At 46.2% G+C, this 19947-nt stretch overlaps 1 protein-coding gene across 1 annotated transcript in view; it reads right to left on the reverse strand.

Annotated features, from left to right (window-relative positions):
* The window catches only part of ZC3H3 (zinc finger CCCH-type containing 3), a 194309-nt gene that overhangs the window by 69060 nt on the left and 105302 nt on the right, over positions 1-19947 (reverse strand). Inside the window, exons 5-8 of the mRNA XM_083144927.1 lie at positions 17644-17819; positions 5221-5299; positions 4861-5013; positions 4560-4629 (exon numbers count right to left, since the gene is read on the reverse strand). Coding sequence (XP_083001053.1) covers positions 4560-4629; positions 4861-5013; positions 5221-5299; positions 17644-17819 — 478 coding nt within the window. The remainder of the gene's footprint in view (positions 1-4559; positions 4630-4860; positions 5014-5220; positions 5300-17643; positions 17820-19947) is intronic.

Below are 19947 nucleotides of genomic sequence, written 5' to 3' on the forward strand. Positions count from 1 at the left end.
AATACTCAAGGCATTATTAACCCCTAGGTTTTCAGGTATTTTAGGTCCCCTTTGACAGTTCAAACCCCCCCCCCCCCCTCACACACACAAAAAATAGATGACGTTTGGGAAGCAGATCTTATGTCACCATTTACACTTTCAGTATTCACGAGGACACAGACACCACTACTGGTCCGCTGTCCCCCATTGTCTCAGAACAAAACCTCAGCTGCCCTAGGTTGCGGGTAACCGTGCCTCAGCAAACACAAATGACGGCCCCTAGGCTTCGGCCTAGTCGGCCTAATGGATAATATGGCCCTTGTTGGACTCCCTGGCATTTTCATTTAGCCCATATAATAGCTGCTTGCGCTGGGTGTACTTTAAGCGACCATAGTATATTAACAAGCGCAAAAGGTCCTCTAGACATAGATAGGCCTTCATATGGTACCGGGCGCCATATTTATATACAATAACAGAGCGTCCATAATCTCCCTACAGCTACTGTAGCAGCGAGTGATTCCCCACCACAGGAAAAGAGCGGGAATTAAAAATGGCCGGAGTCAGCCAGGAGACTGCTAAAATGTTTTGGTGCCAGCCAATAAATCAGCTCTTAACATATGGAGTGAAAGATCCTACCTACCAATTACATGAGGAGAGGGAGACTGCGCTGAGTTATGTCACACATTACGGAGCTCTGAGAGTACATGGGGCTGCGCAGGCGGCCGGCTAATGAACCCGAAAGTCGACGAGTCTTTCCAAATTGCTCACCGCAGACTTCTCTGTTTTGCTTATTTTTATTAGGGGAGAAAAATGCTGAATCGTTAGAAGTCCCTCAAGAGGAAAAGCTGTTGTAACAGCAGCGAGAGAGGTGGAGGCAGCCGAGGGAACGCAGTCTCTCCCTAACCTCTGAGAGCAGAAGACATTCATATACATTTACAGCGCTCGCTAAATCCCTGTATAAAGCAAGTTCAGCCCGGCCTCAGACACAACGCTCCCAACATTAAAATTAATGGCACCATCTGATGTGAGCAAGTGCACAAATGAGCCTTATCTATTTCACAGCTGTAAAGGATGTCTCTATTATATCAAATTATCTCCTGCGGGGGAGAGAGCAAACGAATAACAATACTTTATCCCTTGTGAGGTGACACTAAATCCAGCCGTGATGTAGGCCCAGAGCAAATAACAGGCCCCACGCAACTTCCTGCCTAATAACACAGGCTGCTCGCCCTGTTTTAGGATAGGCCCAGAGCAAATAACAGGCCCAAGACAACTTCCTGCCTAATAACACAGGTCTCTTGCAGCTTTCTGTGTTGTGATAGGCCCAGAGCCAATAACAGGCCCGACAACTTCCTGCCTAATAACACAGGCCTCTCGCAGCTTCCTGTCTTGTGATAGGCCCAGAGCAAATAATAGGTCTGATGCAACTTCCTGCCTAATAACACAGGCCTCTCACAGCTTCCTGTGTTGTGATAGGCCCAGAGCAAATAACAGGCCCCACACAACTTCCTGCCTAATAACACAGGCCTCTCACAGCTTCCTCATGTGATAGACCCAGAGCAAATAATAGGCCCAACGCAACTTCCTGTCACAGGCCTCTCACAGCTTCCTGTCTAGTGATTCAGGTCTAGAGGAATTAACAGGCCCTATACAAATGTCCTGTCTAATAACACAGGCCTCTTTCAGCTTTCTGTAGAGTGATTCAGGCCAAGAGCAAACAGGCTGAAGCTACTTCCTGTCTAATAACACAGGCCTCTCACAGCTTTCTGTCTACTGGTACAGGCCAAGAGTAGGCCTAAGCAACTTCATGTCTAGCTATACAGGCCCAGAGCAAATAACAGGCTTGAATCAACTTCCTGCCTAACAACACAGGCCTCTTGCAGCTTCCTGTCCAGCAAGGAATTATCAGGCTGGACACAACGTCATGTACAATGACCTAGGCTCAGAGCAAATAGCAGACTGGGGGAAACTCTGTATAATGACATCTCCCTGTCCAGTGATACAGGCCCAGAGCAACTAACAAGCCAGAGACATCATCCTGCTTAAAAATACAGGCGCGATACAGAAAACAAACCCAATACTAAATCACCCCAAAAACAAAGGCTCAAAGCAAAGCACATGCCATAGACAACACAATGCCCATTAACACAAACCAGACAAGTGCAATACAAAGGCCCAACAGTAAATTGAGCCCAATAACACCTTGCCTGATAAGACAAGTCTGATGCTAAATCTAGCACATAACATAGGCTGGCAAAAAATCCTACCCAATAACACAGACCTGACACTAAATCCAACCCAATAACACAGACCTGACACTAAATCCAACCAAATAACACAGACCTGACACTAAATCCAACCAAATAACACAGACCTGACACTAAATCCAACCCAATAACACAGACCTGACACTAAATCCAACCAAATAACACAGACCTGACACTAAATCCAACCAAATAACACAGACCTGACACTAAATCCAACCAAATAACACAGACCTGACACTAAATCCAACCCAATAACACAGACCTGACACTAAATCCAACCCAATAACACAGCCCTGACATTAAATCCAACCCAATAACACAGACCTGACACTAAATCCAACCCAATAACACAGACCTGACACTAAATCCAACCCAATAACACAGACCTGACACTAAATCCAATCAAATAACACAGACCTGACACTAAATCCAATCAAATAACACAGGCCTGACACTAAATCCAATCAAATAACACAGACCTGACACTAAATCCAACCAAATAACTCTTCGCACAGGGTGCCCGCAGTTTAGAGACACCATATAGGTGTCTCTGAACTGCGAGCGCTGGAGAAATCATTTGATGGTCGATGACCATCGAATGATTTCTCCCCGTCTGCGAGGTTATGTAAATCATCCATTCGTAGGCGTGCGGGGGAACGCGCGTGCGAGGCGGTGGCCGGCACTGCATCTAATAGACTGCGAGTCAATCAGAATAAGGTGCTAAATCCAACTCAATAACATAGACCTGACACTAAATCCAACCAAATAACCCGGGCCTGATGGTTACCCAATCAAATAACACAGATCTGACACCGAGTCCAACCCAATAACACAGGCCTAACAATAACACAGGCCCCACTCTGAATCCAACTCCCATGAAATCAGAAAACTATCAATCACAGCGCTAGGAGGTTTTATTTGAGCATGTTCAAACTAGTGTCTCGTGTAACCACTAATAGCGTGACCTCCCTGCCTCTAACATGAGGTCCTATGACCTCTCTGCGATGACCTCCGACCCTGCCATCATATCTATATCTCCCTCCACGCAGACCTGACAGGCCATAGCACATGGGGTAAGGTTTGTATGTGTGCCTAGCGCGGGAGGGTGTGGAGTGAGCCTAGCTGCTGATCCCACCTGTCTTGTAAATTGTTGTGATAAATGAGTTTGGGTAAAGTGAGAGCTGGTGTAGTGTGTCTGTCCCTGACTGCCAGGAATCACAGCAGGTAGCCTGCATCGCAGGGCCGGCATACACATTACACAATGTGGCAGTGGGGGCGCAGCGTGCCGGGGGTTTCTTGTATAACCAGAAGCCAAGAACTACGCAAGATGCAAATCTAGGAGCTAAGTGTAGCAGAGAGATAATGGAAGGTCTGAATGCAATTATTGACAGCATTGTTGTACACGTTATGTGTCCTCCATTATGATCACCACAATGCCCGATGGGAACAGCCCCTGTATAGCCACAGCCTGGACGACGAGAAAGACGAGTCCGGTGCTTGCTTTGTTCTGGGGAGAGAGTGACTTCTCCACAAGGGATTTGGGATAACGTGGAGAAGACGAATACCGTTTTCAGACCGCATATGCCGTGAAGCACCTGGGATTAGGACACGGGTCCCATCCCCAGAGCGACACGGCATATGCGGTCTGAAAGCGGTATGACACAGCACTTATTACACAAAACGTAGATGGAAATCGCTGCACCACCACAATGATAAAGCAACAATGGGGCCGATTCAGCCACGTTCAAAGGGATGTTAATTAGCAGCCCTTCCGATTATCGAATGACCGCGCATGTGCAGGGCACCTATGCACAGGTGATTGACCGGTGCCGGGTGTTTGGGGATGGAATACCGGCGGTTTCCAGGAGTGCCCTGGAAAACGCAGGTGTTGTCCATTGACATCGGCAGCAGCCTCCTCCTCCCCAAGGCCTTTGCGCTGCGGACAGAGGGGAAAACCATTGGATGGTCATTCCGAATGCGCCGTTGACCTGCTCGCTGGGCAGCGAACACTGGCAGCACAGCGCGCAGGTCGGAATCGGGCCCAATGGCTCCTCATTTACACGCATACAGATATGTCCGCATACATCTATCCTTTATACAAAACGCGTGAGCTCCGTGGGACTCCGTAGCATTGGGCGTTTTTGTCACTTTCCCAATTATATAGCTTCTGAATTGCCCAAGCAGAGGGAATAATATGCACAAGCAGCTTCTGCTGATTAAAATGATACGCCACATGCCTATATTCTGTGTGTGACATGACATGAGAAATAGAATGTTACAGTGTTTTTCTGCGGGCGGGTAACAAACACTCACCTTGTCCTTTGATACTTTATGTGAGAAGGGGCAGGTGCCGTCTGTCTTCTTACATGTGCCTCTGAGAAACCTGCACAGATATAAGCCAGTGGGGCTGGTTAGTTGCAGCCGAGAGCCCTGATATTATTGTCCCACAACTATTACTGAAACACAGGAGCAGCGTAATAGGTAAGAAGCAGAATGCTGGAAATAAGGGATTATGGGAAATACTGGTATTAAAGAGCAGAGAGAGTGACAGCCCCTTGTTTCTGGAAACAGATGTAAACACTGCCCCCTGCTGGACACAGCACGAACCACCCACCTGGTGCATACAGCCACCTTCTCCGGGTCATGTATGTAGGGACATTTCTGGCCACGGTTACACCTCCCGAAACGGTTGTAGTACATGCAGAACTCCTTCTTCTCCTTCTTCTGGGCCTGGCGGATGATGGCCAGACTGCGCTGCACGGCCCGACTGAGGAAAGGAAACCAATCACGTTATGTGCGCAAGATATATGCCCCTCCCCTGCAGAAACTGCCCCTGTAAGTAACAACTAGTACAGGGACACGGCTCAGATGCTGCAGAACAGCACAGACACAGTGGCAGAGGTTACCGAGGAGCCCATACACCCAGCAAGCCCATTGTTATACGCAGCACACGGGCCGGGAGCTATGCACAAACCTGGCTATGTAGCGGCTAGGGGTGGCCGAGCGACTGGGGTATAAGGAGCCGGGACTGGTGCTGCGGACATCCACTTTCCCTGAAACAGAAGGAAGAACAGCTTAATATTATGATTTATTTATATGGCGCCACAAGGGTTCACAAGTGCCAGAAATGCGCAAAACCAAGAAAACGACGACAGTACAAGACAATTAGGACAAGTACACGGTAAAGGAGGATCATTGCATCATTATTTATTAGGGTGGCAGAGGCCCAGGGACACACTTACCTACCGTAAGTGTCTCCTCTCTGGGAGAAGCCTGGAGACATGCGTCACTGATAAACCTGATTCACTAAAATTGTTATTGGTCAGCTCCCATACGGGATAGGCCGGTGCCTAATACACCTAAACCTTCCCTGAGAATGGCACTACCTAATACTGAGAACTGCACTAACATTCCCCAGCAGTTTTTGAGATTATCACGTACAGACAGGCAGGCAGAGAGACAGGCAGGCAGAGAGACAGGCAGGCAGAGAGACAGACAGGCAGAGAGAGACAGACAGGCAGAGAGAGACAGACAGGCAGAGAGAGACAGACAGGCAGAGAGAGACAGACAGGCAGAGAGAGACAGACAGGCAGAGAGAGACAGACAGGCAGAGAGAGACAGGCAGGCAGAGAGACAGGCAGGCAGAGAGACAGGCAGGCAGAGAGACAGACAGGCAGAGAGAGACAGACAGGCAGAGAGAGACAGACAGGCAGAGAGAGACAGACAGGCAGAGAGAGACAGACAGGCAGAGAGAGACAGACAGGCAGAGAGAGACAGGCAGGCAGAGAGACAGGCAGGCAGAGAGACAGGCAGGCAGAGAGACAGACAGGCAGAGAGAGACAGACAGGCAGAGAGAGACAGACAGGCAGAGAGAGACAGACAGGCAGAGAGACAGACAGGCAGAGAGAGACAGGCAGGCAGAGAGACAGACAGGCAGGCAGCGAGACAGACAGGCAGGCAGCGAGACAGACAGGCAGGCAGAGAGACAGACAGGCAGGCAGAGAGACAGGCAGGCAGAGAGACAGGCAGGCAGAGAGAGACAGACAGGCAGGCAGGGAGAGACAGGCAGGCAGAGAGAGACAGACAGGCAGGCAGAGAGAGACAGACAGGCAGGCAGAGAGAGAGACAGGCAGAGAGAGAGACAGGCAGAGAGAGAGACAGACAGACAGGGGGAGAGAGAGAAATGGACAGGCAGGCAGACAGGCAGAGAGACAGACAGGCAGGCAGAGAGACAGGCAGGCAGGCAGAGAGACAGGCAGGCAGGCAGAGAGACAGGCAGGCAGGCAGAGAGACAGGCAGGCAGGCAGAGAGACAGGCAGGCAGAGAGACAGGCAGACAGCGAGACACACAGACAGGCAGAGAGACAGACAGGCAGAGAGACAGGCAGGCAGGCAGAGAGAAAGAGACAGGCAGGCAGAGAGAGACAGACAGACAGGCAGGCAGAGAGAGAGAGACAGGCAGAGAGAGAGACAGACAGACAGGGGGGAGAGAGAGAGAAAGAGACAGGCAGGCAGAGAGACAGACAGGCAGGCAGGGAGAGACAGACAGGCAGGCAGAGAGAGACAGACAGGCAGGCAGAGAGAGAGAGACAGGCAGGCAGAGAGAGAGAGACAGGCAGAGAGAGAGACAGACAGACAGGGGGGAGAGAGAGAGAGAAAGAGACAGGCAGGCAGAGAGACAGACAGACAGGCAGAGAGACAGACAGGCAGAGAGACAGACACAGATGTGTTTTGTGGACTTTCTTTTATACGATGTAAGAAAATTCTAAGAAAGAAAAAAGAACATGAGGAGAGAGGACCCTGCTCGTGCGAGTTTACAATCTAAAGACGCATAACATGGGATTGACATGTGACCCCTTCATAGGGTTCTCTGTGCCTCGCACCTCTCCCAAAACCCTAACTAACTGTTATTGTCTATTTCTATAGCATCACCATAAATTACCCAGACCAAATGCAGTCCCCAAAACATCGGGGCGGGGCCGAACTCGCTACATTGCGAGTCAATCAGAATCACCCCAAAGTTTCCCTTCTTTCAAAGTAAGTTGATACTAGGGAGCGTAACCAAGAAGACATTGCGCATTTCTCAGCCAGATCCGATAGGCGGATTCTGCGGACACGTGTAGCACCGGCACACATGGCAGATTGTGTCCGCCAACTACAGGTACCAAGTTATCTGACAGGCTATAAATGTTGAGGGCAGCAGCTGGCGTGGTGTTCTGCAGGATATAATGATCATTTCTCTGTAACCTATACAGTATGCCCACCTTAAGGGGCCCACAACTGACGCGATTTCAGGTCAATGCCCATACATCGCTCCGTGTGTAGGTGCCAGAGCGATGCATGGGCCCGCGCGGTGCTGTCGCCTGGCGATTAATATCCGGCATGCTGAATAGATCTAGCCATTGCCCGTGTCAGGATCAGTGTCCTCATCGGGGAACACTGGCCCTGACAGATCGCACAGCGCTGTGTGCTGAGCGATCTTGCTGAGCATTCTAGATTCGCTCAGATGCTCAGCGTGTCTCCCCGTGTATAAAGCTGCACACGGCTCCAACAAACAGACAGAAGGGTAAGAGGGCCCTGCTCGCAGATGAGCAATTTAAATTAAATTTGACTAATATAAAAATGTTACTGTTGATTTAAATTCCACATATGGACAAACGCAGACCCCCCCCCCCCCCCCCCCCCCAAGATCTTGTGTTTATTTCCAAATATGATTCGGAACCATTTTTAGCCGCAATCTCCTATTCACAACTTGCCTTTGATATACATCACGCGCACACATGTATATAAATGCCCTAAAGAGTGTAAGCTCCTGGTACTAGGGGGTTAACGTGTACAGCAAACTCCTTAGGATAGAAGAACGGTTAAATCGAGTAGAGAAAGAATTGAGCGAATGACAGAAATCAGGTGAATCCCTGTAAACCTGCCAAGCGTTCACCATGCCAGGTGGTGGGAGTGTGTCGCAGTCACTCACCTGCCAGCCTGTTGTCGCGCAGAGTGAGTGACTCACATTTGATAGTGTGTCCGCGGCCTCTCCTCTAGCTGGAGCTGTCACTTGCCCGGCTGATGCTGACGCCGCCCCATCTGTTGTGGGTTTGAGGAAGGAAGATGGTATAGAAGGAACACGGCAGCGGGCTTGTCAAATAATGTCACCAGCTCCAGGAGAGCAGCCAGCCATGCCAACATCTGTGTGCAGACATGCCTGCCAAGGACGGAGGCAGAGCTGCCCCCGCAATGATTTACAGGCCGAATTCTCCATGCGAAGCAGGCGCGCAGAGACCACCGCTCTGGTGGAGGTCTGCAATGAATGAAAGGAATCTAAAGGGCAGATGCGCAGCGGTGGAAAGGGCCGGTGCCTTGGACGGAGCCCAGGAACAGTTATGTCTGTAACTTCTCTACGCCGGTGTCTCTGTGCACACCCTGGTTCTTAGTCTATTGATCGCTGAGTGCTCAGAAATATTGGTTCATCCCATAAGATGACACTTACTTATATAGTGCCAACATATACCGTGGCGCTTTACAATTGGAGAAAAAATAGTAATAAGACTGGTTAATGACAGACAGACATGGCGGTATGAGGGCCCTGCTCGCAGGCTTACACTCTATACCGATTGCAGATGTTCCTGTACAATTCAGATACAATGTGCAATGTCGCCCTAGGGCCAGCGAGATGTGTGATCGCAGAAACAGAACATACAGTGTGTAACATTATGTGCAGTGGCGGTTTATACCTATTGGTAAAATCCGCCACTGTGCTCCGCCCTAGTGATGCCCGTTGCAGTCTCTGAGACTGCACTGGCTTCACAGTGACTGGCACTGACTTTCTATTGGAAGGTCGACCTGCCAGTCACCAGGCAGTCTCAGGGTGTTCCCTCCCTCCGAGACTGGCAGTCTGGGCTATGATAGGCAGAGCACTGGCTTCTAGTAGAAGCCGCTCACTGCCTTGCCGTGCAGCCTTATCCGGCTTCAATGGGCTGCAGCCGATGCAGCCCATGTAGTCTGGGGTATGCACATGCGTAGTACCGTTGCCGATACTGCGTATGCGCCGGATGCAGCACCTGTCACTGCTTTCTACAGCCGCTGGGTCCTTTGACAGCAGCAAAGAGCATGACCCGGCGACGCGGCCAGCGGCAGCCACCCTTCCACAAAAAAGTTGGAAGCCGCCACTGATTATGTAGTAAAGCACAAGGTCGACTTTTGGACTTTGGAAAGAGGTCAACACAAGCAAAAGGTTGATCCATTGATCCAGCAATTGTCGACATGCGTTTTTCACAGTTTTAATGTGTTGATTTGTAAATCTGACCACGTGGAACCGAAACTAGTGTACCCATGCACTTGTCATGCTTTGGAGCAGGTGTCACGCTCCGCTACTGCTGCCCCGGGCACCCTTCACCGCTTCCAGTCGCAGTACAGGTGGGTGGTAAAGTAGGAAAAAGTTCTAAACATGAAAATAAAATCGAGAGACGACCTAGTGATTGTCGTCTAAAACCCATGTCGACCCAAAAGTCCGGATCCTGTAAAAGGGTAGGAAGGCGCTTGAAGTTTTGGAGACCAAGTCCTGAGTGAAGTAGGATATTGCACACATCGGGTGCCGACCTGCAGATCGTCCTGTAACCGCGAGTGGGAGCCGGTAATATGTGTGGATAAGAGATGTAGATTTGCCGCAGAGCTGGTGCCGGATGGTTTTCTTCATGAAATAATCATACAGTAAGAGACTTCTCTGTTCACACGGGGCGCAGCGGTGGTCAGAGAGCGCTCAGGGTGGTCAGTCATCAGCTACGGAGAGATGTCTCAGCAGGAACAGTAAGAACCAGTCAGTCATCGCGTGGTTGAGGCGATGGTCATTAAGCGAGGTCTGATGACAATCTGTCACGGTAACCATGCGATGATCTCACAAGGGCAACGCTGAGACTGGCATCGTGTGTCCGCGTCACAGGCCTCGTGCTCCCAGGAACAGAGCTCAGCGCTGGGGGACAGATGATACAGGGACGGCTTCTGTGAGTTCCAATCAGAAGGAGGTAACTGCAGACAGGTCCCATCCGCAAGTCCTCACGTGTGTGACACTGGTCCGAGGCACCCTCATACGTACTAGTACTGCCACTATGCCACAGAGCGGAGTACTAGGTGCAGGTGTGCCAGTGACATCAATCATACAAGATGCAACAAAAACAACAATATACAGCTCTTATTAACCCTTCAATGTGCAACTAAAGATGATTCTACAAATGACCAATCCCATAGCTTATTAACCCATCAATGACCAACGACGAATCTAAATAGTGCTTTAGAGACCTAGCATACAGTATATTAACCTTTCAGGGACTGAATGCAGAACTTAACCCCTTCAATGACAAAACAAAGTTTAATAACTATACAATGAGAAAACATTGTTGATTAACCCCTTCAGTTATTATTTATTAACGGTGCCTTTTGTAGTGCATGCAAATCCTGATGTGCTTTACAATTGGAAACAACAGTGATTCAGCGAAATTAATTAGAACAGGCAGACAGAGAGGTGGGAGGGCCCTGCTCGCAGGCTTACAATGACTAATTCAATTCCTTATCAGCCTATCAATGACCACAGCAGAGCTTACTAACCCTACATGACCAGGGGCTCTGCAAAAACTGGTCACAAAGCCTAATAATCCTTTAAAAACCAACCCCCGGAACTCACGTGATCTTATTACCTTGTCATTAAGAAACCACACTAATACTGCTTTCACACTGCCAAAACGTTTTAAAAACCGGTATTTTGAAACGGTATTTAAAACAGGTCTGAGCCTTCACATTGCAGTAGATTACCGTTTAAGTACCATTCACATCAGTCAACCCGTTTAATCCCCTGAACACGTTTCAAGGCAGAATGCAGGGGACAGCCTATCACAGGTCTGGAATCTGTTGTTTTTACTAAATACCATTTCAGAGCCATTCTCACTGCATAAAAAACGGCCCTGAAACGTGTAGGACTCTGCTTTTTAAACGTTTTGAAATACCGGTTATCTTTAACCGGTAAATGAACTCTGGCGCTTTCCCACTGCAGCCTTAAACGTTTAGAGATGGGAAAAAAAACGGCAATATACCGTTTAACAAGTGCAGTGTGAAAGGGGTATAACCTTCACCAAGACTCATTAACCCTTCCCTAGGTACAGAGAAAATAAAGAATTTAACCATTTTTTTAACCCTTCACAAATTGGGCCTTATTCTGATTGATTCGCTCCCCCACCCGTTAGCACAGGGGGAGCGATGATTTATGTCTGCGTATGCGCATTTATGCCCATGTGCATACGCTGGGTGCGAGCGGGAATGGAAAACTGCTACAGTAGTTCGCCATCCCGTTCGCACCTAGCAGTGCAGGCGCGAGGGGGTTGAAGGGTGGCAACGACGCGCTGGGGCCCATGGGAACGACCAGCGTTTCATGTGTTTTCATGAAATGCTGGGCGTTCCCATGGAAATTGGGCAGTGATGCGGGGTGACGGCGCTGTTAGTTGCCTGCCCTCATTGTATACAGGGACCACGAGAGTGGATTGGTATAGCGTGCACCGTCCAAATTATCAACATTTGTTGATAAGTCTGAGATACTGATACCATCCCTCAAGGAACTCATGGTTTCATATACTAAGTATATACCCTCAGACACCTGCTTGCCGACTCTAACCTCCCTGCAACTTCTACTACCCTGCGTTCCTACTCCTGCTATCAGGCTCCAGCTTCCCTTCTGATTTGACTTGCTTTTTACAGACTCCATCTTTCCCGCTTTTTGACTCTTTCTTTCTGACTCCTGACTGCCTGCTTCACCAAATGCATGTTCCAAAGCCGTGTAGTTCCTTTTCCCTGCCTGGGGTGTTTTTAGCACAGTGTGGTCTGTATTTCAGCACTGATTATGCAGATAATGCCTGTGCTAGAAGCACCACAGTAGAGAAGAGGAACAGCAAGACTTAGGGGTGACATTACAGGAGTGTTCCATATCTGGGTGGGAGCTTCGATCTGTAATCAATTACACAGAAGGCCACAGTCTGCAGGATAATCTGCATCCATTATACTGTGTAGAGGACGTCAGGAAATTATTATGGAAGTCACTATTATACTGTGCAGAGGACGTCAGGATATTACTATGGAAGTCACTATTATACGGTGTACAGGACGTCAGGATATTACTATGGAAGTCACTATTATACTGTGTACAGGACGTCAGGATATTACTATGGAAGTCACTATTATACGGTGTACAGGACGTCAGGATATTACTATGGAAGTCACTATTATACTGTGTACAGGACGTCAGGATATTACTATGGAAGTCACTATTATACTGTGTACAGGACGTCAGTATATTACTATGGAAGTCACTATTATACTGTGTACAGGACGTCAGTATATTACTATGGAAGTCACTATTATACTGTGTACAGGACGTCAGTATATTACTATGGAAGTCACTATTATACGGTGTACAGGACGTCAGGATATTACTATGGAAGTCACTATTATACGGTGTACAGGACGTCAGGATATTACTATGGAAGTCACTATTATACGGTGTACAGGACGTCAGTATATTACTAAGGAAGTCACTATTATACGGTGTACAGGACGTCAGGATATTACTATGGAAGTCACTATTATACTGTGTACAGGACGTCAGGATATTACTATGGAAGTCACTATTATACTGTGTACAGGACGTCAGTATATTACTATGGAAGTCACTATTATACTGTGTAGAGGACGTCAGGATATTACTATGGAAGTCACTATTATACTGTGTAGAGGACGTCAGGATATTACTATGGAAGTCACTATTATACTGTGTACAGGACGTCAGGATATTACTATGGTAGTCACTATTATACTGTGTACAGGACGTCAGGATATTACTATGGAAGTCACTATTATACTGTGTACAAAACGTCAGGATATTACTATGGAAGTCACTATTATACGGTGTACAGGACGTCAGGATATTACTATGGTAGTCACTATTATACGGTGTACAGGACGTCAGGATATTACTATGGTAGTCACTATTATACTGTGTACAGGACGTCAGGATATTACTATGGAAGTCACTATTATACTGTGTACAGGACGTCAGGATATTACTATGGAAGTCACTATTATACTGTGTACAGGACGTCAGTATATTACTATGGAAGTCACTATTATACTGTGTACAGGACGTCAGTATATTACTATGGTAGTCACTATTATACTGTGTACAGGACGTCAGGATATTACTATGGAAGTCAATATTATACTGTGTACAGGACGTCAGGATATTACTATGGAAGTCACTATTATACGGTGTACAGGACGTCAGGATATTACTATGGAAGTCACTATTATACTGTGTACAGGACGTCAGGATATTACTATGGAAGTCACTATTATACTGTGTACAGGACGTCAGTATATTACTATGGTAGTCACTATTATACTGTGTACAGGACGTCAGGATATTACTATGGAAGTCACTATTATACTGTGTACAGGACGTCAGGATATTACTATGGAAGTCACTATTATACGGTGTACAGGACGTCAGGATATTACTATGGAAGTCACTATTATACTGTGTACAGGACGTCAGGATATTACTATGGAAGTCACTATTATACTGTGTACAGGACGTCAGGATATTACTATGGAAGTCACTATTATACTGTGTACAGGACGTCAGGATATTACTATGGAAGTCACTATTATACGGTGTACAGGACGTCAGGATATTACTATGGAAGTCACTATTATACTGTGTACAGGACGTCAGTATATTACTAAGGAAGTCACTATTATACTGTGTACAGGACGTCAGGATATTACTATGGAAGTCACTATTATACTGTGTACAAAACGTCAGGATATTACTATGGAAGTCACTATTATACGGTGTACAGGACGTCAGGATATTACTATGGAAGTCACTATTATACTGTGTACAGGACGTCAGGATATTACTATGGAAGTCACTATTATACGGTGTACAGGACGTCAGGATATTACTATGGAAGTCACTATTATACTGTGTACAAAACGTCAGGATATTACTATGGAAGTCACTATTATACGGTGTACAGGACGTCAGGATATTACTATGGAAGTCACTATTATACTGTGTACAGGACGTCAGGATATTACTATGGAAGTCACTATTATACTGTGTACAGGACGTCAGGATATTACTATGGAAGTCACTATTATACGGTGTACAGGACGTCAGGATATTACTATGGAAGTCACTATTATACTGTGTACAGGACGTCAGGATATTACTATGGAAGTCACTATTATACGGTGTACAGGACGTCAGGATATTACTATGGAAGTCACTATTATACTGTGTACAGGACGTCAGTATATTACTATGGAAGTCACTATTATACTGTGTACAGGACGTCAGGATATTACTATGGAAGTCACTATTATACTGTGTACAGGACGTCAGGATATTACTATGGAAGTCACTATTATACGGTGTACAGGACGTCAGGATATTACTATGGAAGTCACTATTATACTGTGTACAGGACGTCAGGATATTACTATGGAAGTCACTATTATACGGTGTACAGGACGTCAGGATATTACTATGGAAGTCACTATTATACTGTGTACAGGACGTCAGTATATTACTATGGAAGTCACTATTATACTGTGTACAGGACGTCAGGATATTACTATGGAAGTCACTATTATACTGTGTACAGGACGTCAGGATATTACTATGGAAGTCACTATTATACGGTGTACAGGACGTCAGGATATTACTATGGAAGTCACTATTATACTGTGTACAGGACGTCAGTATATTACTAAGGAAGTCACTATTATACTGTGTACAGGACGTCAGGATATTACTATGGTAGTCACTATTATACTGTGTACAGAACGTCAGTATATTACTATGGTAGTCACTATTATACTGTGTACAGGACGTCCGTATATTACTATGGTAGTCACTATTATACGGTGTACAGGACGTCAGGATATTACTATGGAAGTCACTATTATACTGTGTACAGGACGTCAGGATATTACTATGGTAGTCACTATTATACTGTGTACAGGACGTCAGGATATTACTATGGAAGTCACTATTATACTGTGCAGAGGACGTCAGGATATTACTATGGAAGTCACTATTATACAGTGTAGAGGACGTCAGGATCTTACTATGGAAGTCACTATTATACTGTGTACAGGACGTCAGGATCTTACTATGGAAGTCACTATTATACTGTGCAGAGGACGTCAGGATATTACTATGGTAGTCACTATTATACTGTGTACAGGACGTCAGTATATTACTATGGTAGTCACTATTATACTGTGTACAGGACGTCCGTATATTACTATGGTAGTCACTATTAAACAGTGTAGAGGACGTCAGTATATTACTATGGTAGTCACTATTATACAGTGTAGAGGACGTCAGGATATTACTATGGAAGTCACTATTATACTGTGTACAGGACGTCAGTATATTACTATGGTAGTCACTATTATACTGTGTACAGGACGTCCGTATATTACTATGGTAGTCACTATTATACAGTGTAGAGGACGTCAGTATATTACTATGGTAGTCACTATTATACTGTGTACAGGACGTCCGTATATTACTATGGTAGTCACTATTATACAGTGTAGAGGACGTCAGTATATTACTATGGTAGTCACTATTATACTGTGTACAGGACGTCAGGATATTACTATGGTAGTCACTATTATACTGTGTACAGGACGTCAGTATATTACTATGGAAGTCACTATTATACGGTGTACAGGACGTCAGGATATTACTATGGAAGTCACTATTATACTGTGCAGAGGACGTCAGGATATTACTATGGAAGTCACTATTATACTGTGTACAGGACGTCAGGATATTACTATGGAAGTCACTATTATACTGTGTACAGGACGTCAGTATATTACTATGGTAGTCACTATTATACGGTGTACAGGACGTCAGGATATTACTATGGAAGTCACTATTATACTGTGTACAGGACGTCAGGATATTACTATGGTAGTCACTATTATACTGTGTACAGGACGTCAGTATATTACTATGGAAGTCACTATTATACTGTGCAGAGGACGTCAGTATATTACTATGGAAGTCACTATTATACTGTGTACAGGACGTCAGTATATTACTATGGAAGTCACTATTATACTGTGTACAGGACGTCAGGATATTACTATGGAAGTCACTATTATACGGTGTACAGGACGTCAGGATATTACTATGGAAGTCACTATTATACTGTGCAGAGGACGTCAGTATATTACTAAGGAAGTCACTATTACACTGTGTACAGGACGTCAGTATATTACTATGGTAGTCACTATTATACTGTGTAGAGGACGTCAGTATATTACTATGGAAGTCACTATTATACGGTGTACAGGACGTCAGGATATTACTATGGAAGTCACTATTATACTGTGTACAGGACATCAGTATATTACTATGGAAGTCACTATTATACTGTGCAGAGGACGTCAGTATATTACTATGGAAGTCACTATTCTACTGTGTACAGGACGTCAGTATATTACTATGGAAGTCACTATTCTACTGTGTACAGGACGTCAGTATATTACTAAGGAAGTCACTATTATACTGTGTACAGGACGTCAGTATATTACTATGGAAGTCACTATTATACTGTGTACAGGACGTCAGTATATTACTATGGAAGTCACTATTATACTGTGTAGAGGACGTCAGTATATTACTATGGTAGTCACTATTATACTGTGCAGAGGATGTCAGTATATTACTATGGAAGTCACTATTATACAGTGTAGAGGACGTCAGTACATATTACTATGGAAGTCACTATTATACAGTGTAGAGGACGTCAGTACATATTACTATGGAAGTCACTATTATACTGTGTACAGGACGTCAGTATATTACTAAGGAAGTCACTATTATACTGTGTAGAGGACGTCAGTATATTACTATGGTAGTCACTATTATACTGTGCAGAGGACGTCAGTATATTACTATGGAAGTCACTATTATACTATGCAGAGGACGTCAGTATATTACTATGGTAGTCACTATTATACTGTGTACAGGACGTCAGTATATTACTAAGGAAGTCACTATTATACTGTGTAGAGGACGTCAGTATATTACTATGGTAGTCACTATTATACTGTGCAGAGGACGTCAGTATATTACTATGGAAGTCACTATTATACTGTGCAGAGTATGTCAGTATATATTACTATGGAAGTCACTATTATACTGTGTAGAGGACGTCAGTATATATTACTATGGTAGTCACTATTATACTGTGCAGAGGACGTCAGTATATTACTATGGAAGTCACTATTATACAGTGCAGAGTATGTCAGTATATTATATGACAGTTACTCACCAGATTTGGGAGTCTGCTTTCCAGCACTGCCCGGGCTCCATGTCTTGGACAGTTTATTTGCAGAGACTCTGTACATGACCCCTCCGATAAAGCACAGTCCGCGGCTCCTCCACCTCTGCTGGCTCTGTAACCGTCCAGTCTGGGACAGGAGGCGCATCCTGTTTAATAGCAGCAACCTGAAATATAGAGAATACATTTACAGCCCTGAGGAAACAGACATATGCAATGTTCTTACTGTCTTACAGGCAGTGGCCAGGGGGCAACGCAACAGACTGCACCCAGTGCCCAGAGCTAAACGCACAGACTGCATGCAGTGCCCAGGGTGATAAGCACATGCAGTGCCCAGGGCGAAAATTCACAGGCTGCATGCAGTGCCCTGGGGCAACACAACAGACTGCACACAGTGCCCATGGCAAAACGCACAGTCTGCATGCAGTGCCGAGGGCGAAACACACAGTCTGCACGCAGTGCCGAGGGCGAAACACACAGTCTGCACGCAGTGCCGAGGGCGAAACGCACAGGCTGCAGGCAGTGGCCATATTTCTCTATGTAATGACTAGGTGACGTCACTGATTCAGTACTGTCCTAATGACATCAGATGTTCCGCAAATGTCCCAGATATGCAATTAGATGTCATAGGAGGGTCTTATGTCTTTTTAAATTTCAATTTCAACTGGATGATGGACCGTCCAAGCCAGGCATTAGGAGGAACCAAGTATTGCCGCTCGCGAGGAGATCTGGGACACGGCTGGCGGCGGCGTCACATAACCTGTTGTACTACACTAAGAGAAAAGGATAAAACCTTCCTACAAATGGGAATAGAAGGTAGAAATTAATGAGCGGATTGCGAGGCCAGGGACCCGGTGAGCGCGTCTGCCCTCCACACACTTGTCTTGTACTCTCAGCCTTTGACGCTGCGGCCTGCTCAGGCAGGAAAATGTCATTAACTCCACGAAATAGGAAAGGTATTAAGCAGCGGTAATGAAGGTTTCAGACAGAAGAGAGAGTAAAGAGCGGCTTCCCCGCAGCCCCCTGTAATAGGAGGCATGAACTATCCTTTCAAACTCATTTCTAATCCATTTGAAATACGGCAGGAAATTATCCCTCTCTCGCCCCAAAAGCGTCCGACCAATTTACTCTGAACAGAAGTGACAATGCTGAGATTTATCGCCATAACCTTGGCTACACAAGAGAAAGGGATATTCTTTGTACTTGGTCCCATCGCCGCGCAGACGGGGAGTGGGGCGGGCTGGGATAATACGGGGAAGGGTCTTTAACATGGAGCGGTTAGGAAATAAAGGACTGTAATGAGGTCCTGAATAATGTAAGGTTCTGTAAGAGCTGTAACCGCCCTCGTTTCTGACCGGCTTATACCAATCTCTTGCCATCGCTTCTCTCCTTACAAATCGCTGCATTCATTTTAGTCCTGGGGAAATCACAATGTTTAAAACAAAATTTTAATTTGAAGCATTGTGAAAGTGATGGGAAATACGGACCTGGGAGTGGGCATCTAGATGCCACTTACAGATATGCCCTCATACACCTAGCCTCAATGAGCCATCAATGAGTCAGACGCCTGCCGTAAGACGCGTGGCATCTGTTTTTCGTGTGTGAATTTAATCTTATGGGCTGTTTCACAGGCTCCGGCTGACACCGGGCAGCGAAAACCCGCACCGCCTAAAGCCGTGCCGTACACAGTAGTTAATAATGGACAGTATTGTGTCCATTCACACAGGCGGTCACGGCCTGGCCGCCCGGTTGCAGTTGGCTGTTACCACTGGAAAAAACTTCTGTGCATGGCACGGCTTCTTGGCAGTGCGGGATTTCGTTGCCCGGCGGCTGCCCGTGTGTGTTAAAGTGGCCTACGGGCACCATACACATATGCCCATGCGGTGGTGGACCGCAGCGCTGTGCAGGAGGGCTGGTGGCGGCGGGCAGCAGAATTTTAAATAACAATTTAAAACACTGGGCAGCCCTCTGATTGACTGAGAGAGCTCTCAGCCAATCAGAGACCTCATATTCAGATGGCCACTGACTTTGTACCCAGTAAATTGTTTTTATCAAATTCTGCCGCCTACCGCTGGAACCATAGGCCAGATTTACTAAGCCTTAACAAGTGATAAAGTGGAGGGTGATAAGAGCGAAGGACCAGCCAATCCAAACTGTCATGTTACAGGCTGGGTTTGAAAAATGGCAGTTAGAAGCTGATTGGCCAGTACTTCATCACTCTTATCCCCCTCCACTTTATCACTTGCTAAGGCTTAATGCATCTGGCACCATGTTCCAAATTCAAGGCAGACCTGG

Source organism: Crinia signifera, chromosome 5, assembly GCF_055691185.1.
Source record: "Crinia signifera chromosome 5, ASM5569118v1, whole genome shotgun sequence".
In the NCBI taxonomy this organism is placed as follows: Eukaryota; Metazoa; Chordata; class Amphibia; order Anura; family Myobatrachidae; genus Crinia; species Crinia signifera.